At 46.2% G+C, this 13,645-nt stretch overlaps 1 protein-coding gene across 8 annotated transcripts in view; it reads left to right on the top strand.

Annotated features, from left to right (window-relative positions):
* Positions 1 to 12,567, top strand: part of UBOX5 (U-box domain containing 5) — a 46,584-nt gene extending 34,017 nt beyond the window's left edge. For 4 of the 8 annotated variants that reach the window (XM_027559322.1, XM_027559324.1, XM_027559323.1 and 1 more), the window contains 4 exons: positions 3,533 to 3,627; positions 4,815 to 6,003; positions 9,292 to 9,453; positions 11,826 to 12,567. In XM_027559322.1, coding sequence (XP_027415123.1) covers positions 3,574 to 3,627; positions 4,815 to 6,003; positions 9,292 to 9,453; positions 11,826 to 12,034 — 1,614 coding nt within the window. In that variant the 5' untranslated portion in view covers positions 3,533 to 3,573 and the 3' untranslated portion in view covers positions 12,035 to 12,567. Of the gene's footprint in view, positions 1 to 3,532; positions 3,628 to 4,814; positions 9,454 to 11,825 lie in introns of all 8 variants that reach the window. The other 4 variants (XM_027559327.1, XM_027559326.1, XM_027559329.1 and 1 more) reach the window with 3 other exon arrangements.
* The last annotated feature ends 1,078 nt before the right edge of the window (positions 12,568 to 13,645 follow it).

Here is a 13,645-nt window from a genome sequence, read left to right as displayed (position 1 = left end):
TCTTGAGAAACCTATATGCAGGTCAGGAAGCAACAGTTAGAACTGGACATGGCACAACAGACTGGTTCCAAATAGGAAAAGGAGTATGTCAAGGCTGTATATTGTCACCCTGCTTATTTAACTTCTATGCAGAGTACATCATGAGAAACGCTGGGCTGGAAGAAGCACAAGCTGGAATCAAGATTGCTGGGAGAAATATCAATAACCTCAGATATACAGATGACACCACTCTTATGGCAGAAAGTGAAGAGGAACTAAAAAGTCTCTTGATGAAAGAAAAGTGGAGAGTGAAAAAGTTGGCTTAAAGCTCAACATTCAGAATATGAAGATCATGGCATCCGGTCCCATCACTTCATGGGAAATAGATGGGGAAACAGTGGAAACAGTGTCAGACTTTTGTTTTTCTGGGCTCCAAAATCACTGCAGATGGTGACTGCAGCCATGAAATTAAAAGACGCTTACTCCTTGGAAGAAAAGTTATGACCAACCTAGATAGCATATTCAAAAGCAGAGACATTACTTTGCCAACAAAGGTCCGTCTAGTCAAGGCTATGGTTTTTCCAGTGGTCATGTATGGATGTGAGAGTTGGACTGTGAAAAAAGCTGAGCGCAGAAGAATTGATGCTTTTGAACTGTGGTGTTGGAGAAGACTCCTGAGAGTCCCTTGGACTGCAAGGAGATCCAACCAGTCCATTCTAAAGGAGATCAGCCCTGGGATTTCTTTGGAAGGAATGGTGCTAAAACTGAAGCTCCAGTACTTTGTCCACCTCATGCGAAGAGTTGACTCATTGGAAAAGACCCTGATGCTGGGAGGCATTGGGGGCAGGAGGAGAAGGGGACAACAGAGAATGAGATGGCTGGATGGCATCACTGAGTCGATGGACGTGAGTCTCAGTGAACTCGGGGAGTTGGTGATGGACAGGGAGGCCTGGCGTGCTGCGATTCATGCGGTCGCAAAGAGTCGGACATGACTGAGCGACTGAACAGAACTGACTGTTAGAGGACTGTTAAGAAGGACGTTAAGAGCCTGGAAACATTAAAACAATCTTCCAAAAAAGGAGTTCTGTCAACTGTCCATATTGATTCCAGGACAGATTCTAGAAGGCTGGCAAAGAGACGGCATGTACGCCTCCAAAAATGAGAACAAGGAGTTTTCAGCACAGGTTCTGAACAAAGACTGGGAGACTTTAGGCCGAGGATTTTCTACTCCATCAGATTCATCTCTCTCTTTTAATAATACATATTTTGTAATGTACTGTCCTGAATTTAAAGTCAAAGATAATATAACCTTACTATGTAGTTGTAAAACAAACACATATGTGTGCACACAAAAGACTTAATAGTAATTTAAAGTAGACATTTTAAAGTGTGAAAATTTATTCTCATGTGTGAATGTTTGGATATGACCATACTGGAAGGCATAAAGGAGTAATCAGGGGAATTCCCTTGTGGCTCAGTGGTTAGGACTTGGCTGTTTCACTGCCAGGGCACAGGTTCTATCCCTGGTTGGGGAACTAATATCACACAAACCTCGTGGCATGGCCAAAAAAAAGTAATCAAAAGCTTTTACCAACATATAGAACCATCTAGAATGCAGACTGCTACAAATGTGGACTGTCAGATATATTAGCATTTCTCTCAGTGATGTGGTTTTCAGAAGTGAACTCCTCTTGGTAAAAACCTGAAGTAAATGAAGTGTGATCTTCCTATAATTTACATGGAAGTTCCCTTCTTAGAAAATTCTTTCATGTATTAAAACCATGTTAAAAAATATTTCGTGTTCATATGTAGAACAGACATAGGGGCTAGGCTGAGATAACAAACCTTCAAAAGTCTCATGGCACAGCTTCCCTGTGCAGAAGCTGCTCACTAAAATGTTGCAGAATGCCCGACGTGCCTGGCCTCTGCAAGTAGCACCTACTGAGCACGGCAACACAAAGACCACAGAGTGTGGCCCTGTCCCTACTGGGGGTTTCTCGTGGCCTTGTGTGTTAGATGGAAAAGCGTGGAATGGCTGGCCTTTCCAAGGAGTTCAGATCCGTCGGAGAGGCTTGCCACTGGGAGAGATGTTTCTAATGGCTTCCCTGCTTCTCTGTAGAGAATATAACAAAGGCTGTTGGACATTAGTATATTAGTCATTTTCTTTCTTTCAGTTTTATTGAGCTATAATTGACATGTAACATTGTGTAGTTAAAGGCGTATAAGTTAAGGTGTACAACATAATGATTTTATATATATATATATATATATATATATAGTGAAGTGGTTACCATAACAAGCTTAGCTAATGTCTATCACCTCATGTAGTTACATTTGTGTGTGTGTGTTGAGAACTTTTAAGACCTACTCTCTTGGGAGCTTTCATATATGCAGTGCAGTATTGTTAACTGTAGTCACCATGTTGTATGTTACATCCCCAGAACTTACTTCTCTTTTAAGTAGAAGTTTGTACTTTTTGACCTCCTTCATCCATTTCCCTTTCCCTGGATATTGGTCATCAAAATGACTACAGATGACCCTTGAACAGCACAGGCTTGACCTGTGCAGGTCCACTTATATATGGATTTTCTTCACTAAATACATACCACAGTACCACACGATTTGAGGTTGGTTGAATTCACTTATGTGGAACCATCAATACAGAGGGCAGACTATAAAGTTATATGTGGATTTTCAACAGTTGTGTGGAAGGTCAATCCCTTAATCCTTGCCTTGTTCAAGGATGAGTTGGATTTGAACTAGATGTTCTTTTAAGATGTTTTCAACTCTAAGATTTTCTATTTCTCAATAATAATATTTTTTACTCTTCTAATTGTTTTCACTTTAATAAAACATAAGTGCGTTAACAAGTGTTAAATGAAAGATGCATAGCACCACTATGATTATTTTCTGTGACCATTTTCATTCTAAACCTTCTGGCTAAGTATTCCTCTTTTTACTTTGAGCTCATCTACTTTTGGGAGAAGGCAATGGCACCCCACTCCAGTACTCTTGCCTGGAAAATCCCATGGACGGAGGAGCCTGGTAGGCTGCAGTCCATGAGGTTGCTAAGAGTTGGGCACGACTGAGCGACTTCACTTTCACTTTTCACTTTCATGCATTGGAGAAGGAAATGGCAACCCACTCCAGTGTTCTTGCCTGGAGAATCCCAGGCACGGGGGAGCCTGGTGGGCTGCGGTCTATGGGGTTGCCCAGAGTTGGACATGACTGAAGCGACTTAGCAGCAGCAGCAGCAGCATCTACTTTTGACCCTCCCTTTCCTGTTGGGAGCTTCTTGCAGAGCTGATAGGCTCTTGCCTCCACTGGGGCTTTAGAATGACTATCAGCTAGAGAACCAAACCACACAATCTGCAAAAGAAATCTCCCTTGTAATCATCGCATGTTGTATAGAAAGAGAATAAATATAGACCATGAGAGTGCATGTTTGTTAAATTTTTGTTCTGTTTAACTCTCATCTCTTAGGAATCAACTCCTAAGAGTTTAGATTTGAATTTTAACTTGTCTAATACTAAGTTTTATTTTTTCATTTAAGGCTGTTTCTGATGCTTGGAAGCTATCCTTTCAGCCATAAAGATGGTAATAAATCTTTGCCTCCCACAGTTCAGACCAAGAATTTACTGCAACAAGGTAAACAGAGCAAGTATATACACATAAATAAATAAATGACATCTGTTTTTCATGTTTTCCCCCATTTCCTGCCTTGTATATTAAGACAATTCAGGCTTAATGTGCTTTCACCCTCATTGTTTTAGAGTCTACCAGATGATATTCAGGTAAGCATGGGTCAGGCTGCACCTCTAAAGTCAGCACTGTTACAAGCTGAGTTGTGACTCATTTTGTTGAGGGTTCTCTCCTCTCCAGTTCTCATCAATTTATCATTTATGATAAATTTTAATTTCACTCAAGGTCATAGTGAAGGTAGAAATTCTCTCACTGCCGTTCTTGCTAACTTCTCATGCTAGAAATAATGGCTTGTATTTGTTGTATGGATTCCTTGTGCTTTATTATTTGGATTAAGCTGCCTCCCCTTTTGTGCAAAGGAGGGTATGTTTCCACAGTCCAGAGCAGGGAGTAAGGAAACTCCAAGGGGAGAATTGAACTTCTCCCCAGTTTGGAATTTCTGCATGCAGCACATTATTTCAGGTTCCCAGATTATTAAGCTGACTCCTTCAGACAATGATACCTTAAAATTTCCATTGCTTATGACAAGTATTGGAAATATTAAGAGGGAGAAAAAGCTACTCATAGTCACACCCTTAGCACATTCACTGTTTGAAATTCCCCATAGTCTTTTGTGGTCCTTGTTCCTATGCAAACTGTTTTTCCCCAAGTCTCACCATTCAGAGATTTACAAGAAGCTCCTTTGTTGTGCCTTCCTGGGGAAACTGTCATAATTGATAGAGTCCAAATACAAAATTGGAAACTTCAGTGAACATCTTCATTTCCCCCGAAATCTGTACATTTTCATCCTCTGAAATTTAAAAATAAGATTAAAAAAAGCTTGTACATCTGCTGCTTTTTCATAGAGATGTTATTTTGAAGGGATTTTGGTTGATTAGGCAGAGTTTTGTTGCTCATTTTTTAAGGATGGGCAGTATTTAGGGGCACAGTTGCCCTCAGCCTTTCCTCTGATCTTGGATGCATGCCAAAAAAAGAAAAGGAAAACCCAGGAAAATTTGATATAATAGAGGAAATTTCAAATGAGGACCTTCAGATTTTCTTTAGAGTTTTACTAGAAGTGACAAGTTCTTGAAAACTCACCTTGATTTAGAGCTCATCAAATCAATGTGTCTCATTTTTGTCATTAAATCTAGATATCAGCTGATGGCTATGAAGTAGAAAATCTCATCTCTGAAGACCTCACAAAGAGAAGTCATGGTTTCAGGACAGAGTATTTCATTAAGCCACCGGTCTATGTGACAGTTTCCTTTCCCTTCAGTGTGGAAATCTGTAGGATTAACATAGATCTCTCAGCTGGGGGAGGCCAGAATGTCACTGGCCTGGAAATGTACACATCTGCCTTATCCAGCGGAGCATCTTGGAATACCCCTGAGTGCCGGACCCCAGACCCAGATGAGCCATCCATTCCGGACAAGGAAGCGTTCACTTTGGTGGGCAAAGTCTTACTGAAAAACCAGAGCCAGGTGGTATTTAGCCACAGGGGCTTCAAGGCCAGGCCACCTTTTGGCCCAGTGGAAGCCACACTCCCCTCCCCTGCTGTTGTGGCCCAAGAGCTCTGGAATAAAGGGGCTCTTTCTCTTAGTCATGTGGCCCATCTCAAGATCTGTATCACCCATGTGACAGGTGGTGGTGTCCCTTGTATCAAGCGGTTGGAGGTATGGGGTCAGCCAGCCAAAACCTGCTCTCAGGAAGTGATAGACAGTGTCCTGCTGGTTGCCTCAGAGAGCCTCCCTCAGGACTTGTCTTTACAGGCCCCAGCGTTGCCCATGGAGAGTGACTGTGATTCTGGGGGCCAGTCTGAGGGCCAGCAGGCCCCCTCTAGCCTCCAGGAGCTGGCTGAGGTAATTCGGGATATACCTGAAGAGTTCTTAGATCCCATCACCCTGGAGATCATGCCTTTCCCCATGCTACTGCCCTCAGGCAAGGTCATTGACCAGAGCACGCTAGAGAAGTGTAACCGCAGTGAAGCCACATGGGGCCGAGTGCCCAGTGACCCTTTCACAGGAGTAGCCTTTACTCCACACTCCCAGCCCCTGCCTCACCCCTCCTTGAAGGCGCGAATCGACCATTTCCTGCTCCAGCACTCCATCCCTGGCTGCCACCTGCTCGGGAGAGCACAGACTGCATTGGCAGTGACCCCTTCTTCCATTGCTCTGCCCTCTCGGAAAAGGAAGATGGAGCAGGCCGAACATGGCCCAGACAGTAGCCTTGGCTTAAATGCTTCCTGTTTTTCTACCACAAGCCTTCTGGTCTCACCCTCTACCTCAGAGCACACTGCTAAGAAAATGAAAGCTGCCAATGAGCTCATGGATTGCTCAACAGGTAATCCCCTGTCCTGTGTCCAAGCCCGTTGTCTCTACTCCTCCTGGGTGACCCTTGGCACTGGCACTGTGTTTTGTGCTTTGCCAACTTAAACCAAAATTTACTAGCTTAAAGAATCACACATTGATTATCGCTTCTCTCTCAAGGATCCAGGCATCGCTTAGCTGGATTGTCTGCTTTAGGGTCTCTCAAGGCTGCTGTCAAAGTGTTGGCAGGGCTGCAGCCATCTCACGGGAAGGATTAAGTTCCTTGCTCAACTGTTGCGCTGCGGGCTTCACTTCCTTTTTGTCTGGTAGCTGGATTCTGCCCTCAATTCTGTGCCACGTGGGCTTCTCAAGGGCAGCAAACATGGTAGCTATATAAACCAGCCTGTGCAAATAAGTGGGAGTCAGTCTTGCAGAAGCTAATCACAGAGTGACATCACTTTTATTGTATTCTGTAGGAAGCAGGTCACTGAATCCAGTTCACACTCAAAGGACATGTGTATCAGGAGGTGGGGTTCACTGGGGGCTTCAGACACTTTCCCACACCAATGATTCCTATTTTATTCATTGTTTTTACCCAAGATTGAATTTTGTCTGATGCCTTTTCAATATCAATAGAGATGATATTATGATTTTTCATCATTAGATCTTTTAATACAGTAAAGTGATTGATTTTGTGCCACATTCTTACTCACATCCTTGTACCTGCTCAGTCAGGTCTGATTCTTTGCAACCCCATGGCCTGTAGCCCACCAGGCTCCCCTGTCCATGAAATTTTCCAGGCAAGAATACTGGAGTAGGTTGTGATTTCCTATTCCAAAGGATCTTCCTGACCCAGGGGTCAAACCCACATCTCCTAAGTCTCCTGCATTGGCCTGCGAATTCTTTTCCACTGCGTCACCTAGCTGGAATCAAGATTGCCAGGAGAAATCTTCAACTTCAGATAGGCAAATGAAATCACTCTAATGGCAGGAAGTGAAGAACTAAAGAGCCTCTTGATGAGGGTAAAAGAAGAGAGTGAAAAGCTGGCTTAAGACTCAACATTCAAAAAACTAATTTCATGGCATCTGGTTCCATCATTTCATGGCATATTTGTATATCTATTGAGGGGGAAAAAGTGGAAATGTGGCAGATTTTGTCTTCTTGGGCTCCAGAATCACTGTGGATGGTGACTGCAGTCACAAAATTAAAAGACGCTTGCTCCTTGGAAGAAAAGCTATGACAAACCTTGACAGCATATTAAAAAGCAGAGACATCACTTTGCCAACAAAGATCCATATAGTCACAGCTATAGTTTTTTCAGTAGTCATGTATGGATGTGAGGGTTGGACCATAAAGAAAGCTGAGTGCCAAGGAATTGATGCTTTCAAATTGTGATGCTGGAGAAGACTTTTTCGAATCCCTTGGACAGCAAGGAGATTAAAGCAGTCAATCCTAAAGGAAATCAACCCTGAATATTCACTGGAAGGACTGAGGCTGAAGCTGAAACTCCAATCCTTTGGCCTGATGCAAAGAGCCAACTCATTGGAAAAGACCCTGATGTTGGGAAAGATTGAGGGCAGGAGAAGAGGGCAACAGAGGATGAGATGGTTGGATGGCATCACCAACTCAATGGACATAAGTTTGAGCAAACTCTGGGAGATAATGAAGGACAGGGAAACCTGGCGTGCTGCAGTCCATGGGGTCACAAAGAGTTGGACACAATTTAGCGACTGAACAACAACGATAATGCAGTGAAGTATACTAGTAGGCTTCTTAATATTGAACTATTATTATATTCCTGTACGAAATTTCATTTGTTCATGCTTCTTTTAGTGTATTCTTGGTTCTGCTTGCTAGTGTTTTTATTTAGGATTTTTGCATTCATTAATGAAATTGAACTGCAGTTGGGTGTGTGTGTGCACAAGTGTACACCATCTTTGGTCAGATTTTGGTTTCGATGATTTGTTCCTTAAGAATTAGGAAATTCTCCTTTTCTAAACTCTGGAACGACTTAATAGTTTTAGAATCATTTACACTTTGCATGTTGGTAAAACTCCCCTGTGATTGTCAGTGCTTGGTGCTTTTGGAGAAAGCTCTTTTTTTTTTCCTTAGGAAAACTAGTCCGTTTAGATTTTACCATTCTATAAAGTTCCTCTCTTAGTCTAAAAGGGTTATGCAGATCGTAACTTAAAGATTACATCTGTGTCTTTTCTGACTTTGAGTGTAAACTTTAGTTAACAAGACCCCCAGAAACTCCTGGAAGCATCTGAGGTGCAGTGGGGCAAAATGAAAAGAAAGGTGGTTAGACCTTGATGTTTGTGGAAGTCTCCATTGGTGTTAGCCTCAAGAGATCTGTTGGTGACACAGGAGCAGGCTGACTAGTACTCCTTCAAGGCCGCAGGCTGATATCCTACATCCTATATACTGTAGGACAAACATTCCACTCCCTACTTTGGGGTACTTTTAGCGTACCACTTTGGGGAATCCTGCTATCTGGCAAATCTCTGGGTTCTCTTTTGGGCAGCTGTCCCCATCCCCTGCTGCCTTCACCCTTAGCCCATATCCAGAGAAGGCCCTCTAGATAGTGAAATGGGTAGAGAGGTCTTCATTATTCCACTCGGTAATAACTGCTTTGCTTTACCTAAGGAGGCGAGAAGATTGGAACACCGAGAGAGTGCAGGCCAGTGGCCCTGCCCTACAGAGCTGAGGAACTAGCAGATGGGAACGAGTAAACGAAGGCTGTTGAGGAGGGAGTGGGGGCAAGGAGCAGAGTTACAAGGCTGGGCATTTGCTTACCCCAGTTATTCCTTGGCAGGTAGGGACGCTTCAGAAAGTAGGGTGCAGTTCTGCAGAGGAGCCACTAGGTGGCCCAGGCCTGCCCAGTAATTTGTACAGGAGGAGGAAAGCTGGCAGAGAGCCCAGGAATCCTGAAAGCAATGTGAGATGGGTAAGAACTGCCAGGAACACCAGGGCTTTACCTCCCGGTATCCTGTTATCACAGTCTATTAGTGGAAACTAGGGAGGACTTTATGTTTGTGTCTATTTGAAGTTAAAATACCATTCTGTGGGACTTCCCTGGCAGTCTAGTGGTTAGGACTCCACACTTGCACTGCAGGGCTCACATGTTCTATCCCTGGTCGAGGAACTGAGATCCCTCATGCTGTGTGGCTTGGCCAAAGACAAATAAATACATAAATAAATAAAATGAGAATGTTTAAAAAAGAAGAAACACTATTTTGTGGTCTTCAGAGGACTTTGTGTTTTGGTTTTCTCTTTTGCCAGAGCTCTTTCTGGATATTGTGGTCTGTGTATCTCTTAACAGGCCCAGTGTCCCATGAGCAAAAACTGTCACAAAGCTTGGAAATTGCCTTGACATCAACCCTTGGCTCCATGCCCTCCTTCACAGCCCGGCTGACCAGGGGACAGCTCCAGCACCTCAGCACAAGAGGGAGCAGTACTTCCTGGAGGCCCAGCACCAGCTCAGGTAAGAGGGGCCCTGTCCATCTCCTCTGGGATTCTGTGGACCTCCAAAACCAGGCTCCCCTAGTTTCAACAGCCAGGCCATTCCTTTTCTAGGGGGAATTGAGGGGTTGCCTATGAGTGTAACTCTTCACAGGAAAGGCTTTATTTAATTCTTAGTAATTCTGTGGTGTTGGGGCTTGGTGATTTTGGTAAGATCTAATGTTAATTACTCTGTCCTGAGGACATTTGTTTGTTTCTCCCTTTTTGCTTTTTTTTTTAAATGTTGTCTGTCTCCCGTCTGACATCTGTGGTACTTTATGTAAATGTGGAGAGTGATTTCTAGTTGAGTATGTCGTCTTCATCCCTCCCTATTAACCAGCATCTTAGAACAGTGGTAGCTTACTGATTCAAGTTTTGCCTAAAATGAACTTGGGACCATAATGGACAATAGACTCAGTCAGGATACAAAGCAAGAGAACCTGGGGCATTTTTTACAAGGTGAAGTCTGGTGGGGCTAATGATAAGGTGTACACTTTCTTCCTCTTGCCTGTCTAAACTGAGTCTGTTCTCATTGCCTGGATCCCAGGCCAACTTACTTTTCTGCTTCTTGTCCCCACCTCCCTGTTTCTCTGATTATGTTTCCATCCTGATCATTCCCAGAACCTGACTCATCCAGGTGGCCAACAGTTTCCATGACCGCAGATTCGATGGTCACTTACCTTCTTGGCAGCATTTATTGTGGCTAACCCCTCCCTCCTTTCTGAAACACCTCCTGTCTTGGTCTTCCAGATGTTATGCTCTTTTTCTCCAGTGTCTCTTCAGTTTCCAGTGCTGATTCTTTCTTCTCTTCCAGACTGTGGTCTTGGACCCTCTTCGCTATACTCTGTATCACTCAAGCGAGAGCCCGCTTGGCCAGTGACCGCCCATGTTCATATAGCTCCTACCTCTTCTTGGAAATCAGACCCTGACCTCCTTTACAGCTACTTGGCCCCCCTATAGAGGAAACTCATGGATATCTTAAGTGAATTTCTAACTCAGAACTGCAGGCGCCTCCAAAGATTGTCCTCCAAAGCACCCCCATCATCCAGTCACTGGTAAAGAGCAAGCATCTTCTACCCCGTGGTCAAGCCCATAACACGGGAGGTCATCCTTGGTTTCCGTCAACATTCCTGACGTTCTGTTCACCATCAAGTCCTTTTCCCACTCCTCCAAAGTAGATCTCCGGGAGGTCCTCTCTGCTCCATCACTCTTGCTGCCACCTTGGCCCTGGCTCCTGTACTGCTCCCCTAGATTCCTGTAGCAGCCTCTGCTGCTCCTCCGCAGTCACCCTTACCCTGCCCGTCCTCTTCACAGGAGCCTTCAGGATCTTCTTATAATGTCAGCCAGGTCATGGTATTCCACTTCTTAGAATTCTTCCAAGATATCCTGTTGAACTTGGAATAAAGTAGAAATTTCTGCCTGTGAGGTCTTGCATGTTCTTCTGCCATACTCTTGAAGCTGCACACTTTCGCATCACACCTCTGTCTTTTCTGGTTCTTTAATGGACCAGCCTCTCTTTGTACATGGTGTCTCTTTCACCTCATGCATGGCTGGCTCCCTTTCATTCTTATGGCTCTTCACCCAAGAGGCCATCCTTGCCCTCTCCAGGTGGGTGTGGATTGATGGAGAGAGAGCAGCAAGCCTAGGCAAGGGCCATGAGAGAAGGAAGAGCGGCAGGTATAGCTTGGGGAGGAGGGGTGGCAGGACCTGCCCACTGTGGCCTTCATTCAGGAAACCTTGTGGGAAGCATGAAGGAAAGAGCCTGAAGCACAAGAAGGGGGTTGACGGACGGGTTGGGAGGGGAGCTGCTGGGCTCCAGGGCTCCAGTGATGCAGGGCCAGGTTCAGCAGGCAGGTCTGCCACAGACAGACCTCAGCCCTGCCCCTCTGGAGACCTCCGTCCCCTCTTGACCTGCTCAGCCTGGGTATATCACACCATATTTTGCTTTTTCCTCTGCTTGTCACATCTCACCTTTCTTGCAGTTTATCAGGGTTGTCAGGGTGAGCATGTGCCTTGCTCTGACCTTGGCAGCCTATCCAGGGGAAAGTCCATCTTGCTGGAGAGCCGCAGGCAGGACCCAGTGCTGCCCAGCAGCCCTCGAAAGCCAGCTTTTCTTGAGCATTCATTGGAGCACTGATGATCGAGAGGAGGCTCCCCAGATTCTCAGGCTCCCTAGAACCCTCTCCTCCCTGATCAGTCAGGGGTGACCTAGGGAGGGAGGAGGCCAGGCTGCTGCAGGGTGCAGGGTAGAGAAGCTTCTTATTCTACTCCAGGCACATGCCTTGCCTCCCAGATGGAGTCTGGACTGGGGACCACTTCCCTAACCCTGGTCTGTTTTCCTCCCTGATTCACCAGAGCAGTCTGGGAGCAGCCTGGGCCCTGAATGCACATCCTGCAAAAGAGTGTTCTCTCCCTACTTCAAAAGGGAGTCTGCATACCAGCTTCCCTGTGGTCACCTCCTGTGCCGGCCCTGCCTGACCGAGAAGCAGCGCTCCCCGGCCATGACATGCACAGCCTGCCAGCAGCCATTCGCCAGCCAGGACATTCTGCGGGTTCACTTCTGAGTGACCAGCCTCAACCTGAGAAGACCCATCGCTGGGAGGAGCTGAGGAGGAGTGATTGGGGGGTTCAAAGCTCCTGAGGTCTGGCCTGGTCCCAGGCACAGGGTGGGGGGTTGTTCTGCTTTCTCCAGGGCTTTCCCTTTGTCTCCTCCCACAGTGTAGCGCGTGGGCCTGCGGAGTGAGGGGTGGGGAACGGGCCCTCCACACCCACTCAAGTGGCGATAGGATAGCAAAGCCATAGTTTGGGCTGGGAGGGATGGGGGAGGTGTCCCTGCCCTCCGGTGCCTCCCTGCCAGCACCCCTGCCAGAGCCCAGGGTCTGCTAGAGCCAGCCCCACGCTCTGAGCCACACTCTCTGCACACACGTCTCATCCTCCAAGGTGGATGTGAGTGTGGCTCCGGATCTCAGAGAGCCTCCATCTTAAGTGTCACCCACAGGTGGAGCGCGGTGAGGATCTGTGGAGTGAATGCCTCAGCCCCTCTGACTGGCAAACCACTCTGAGCCTTAATAAAGCGATGGTTGACGTCTGCCATGGACTTCCTCTCGTCTGTGTCGTCATACTCCTGTCCCCCACCGCACCCATACAGAGTGGGACTGTCCCAGGGCAGCCGTGAGCAGTCACTGTAACCCTGTTGGACTGTAACGCGGGTCAGTGACCTGAAGGGACAGGTGCCTCTGATGCAGGAGAGTCTCTGTGGACATGCACGCCGATGGAGAGGGCTGAGCAGCCCCCTCGGCGGGTGACCCTGGCTTAGCTCTGCATTGGCAGAGCTGCACTGCCCTCTGGGTGGGGGGGTACCTTTTCTGTGTGGGGCCTATTTCAGAAAAGATACTTGTTTATAGACTGCATCTTTTTTTTTCCATTCAAAATTTTGTTTTATGGAAAATACACATTCTGACAACTGTTTGCTGTGTGGGGTAGGTCCTAGTCATGGGAGAGTTCAGTGAGGAAATCCATTGTGCTGTTCTCTGTTCCCTTCTGTGCATGTTGGGGAAGGAGGAGCCGAGAAGCGATGCTTCTTATTTTGTATTTGAGGTTTCATCACGAGCACCTGTGGACAGGCATGGGGGCTCTCAAGCCACTCAGGGTCTTGAACCACTGATCTCCCCAACTCCCACAGGCCTGCTGCCTCCACTTTGCTCTAGGGGGACCCGCAGGGGAGGAGGCCCACATTCTCCCTAGTTTCTGTGCTTTGCACACAGGGCAGAGAGAACTATACTTCTTAGACTAATGGGGGAAGGAGGAAGCTTATTAAAATTCCATTCTTGGATTCCATATCTAAGACTCGAGAGAGATGAGGTTGGGGTTACAGGGCGTGTTTTTAGGGTGTGTATGTCTACAAAGGTGGCTGCAGAGAGGCAGTCCCACCCTCCCCTCTGCCTCCTGGTGACACTTCCCTTGACCCCTCACGTGACTCTGAGTCTCCAGGGTCTGCATTGGTGGGCTTTCGATGCTCCTGTGTATCCTTTGGCTTTAAATGTCTGAAACACTCCAGATTCTTTCCTTATTTTCCTCGTGTGCTCGTATTCTAGGAAAAGCTCCACCATTTGTAGCAAAAGCACAGCCTTGGGGAACTAACAGCCTAGTTCTCCAAAAGCAAGTTCACTGCTGAG

This window comes from Bos indicus x Bos taurus, chromosome 13, assembly GCF_003369695.1.
Source record: "Bos indicus x Bos taurus breed Angus x Brahman F1 hybrid chromosome 13, Bos_hybrid_MaternalHap_v2.0, whole genome shotgun sequence".
Lineage (NCBI taxonomy): Eukaryota > Metazoa > Chordata > Mammalia > Artiodactyla > Bovidae > Bos > Bos indicus x Bos taurus.
The sequence above is the reverse complement of the archived record's forward strand: the minus strand, read 5'-3'. Positions and strand labels throughout refer to the sequence as shown.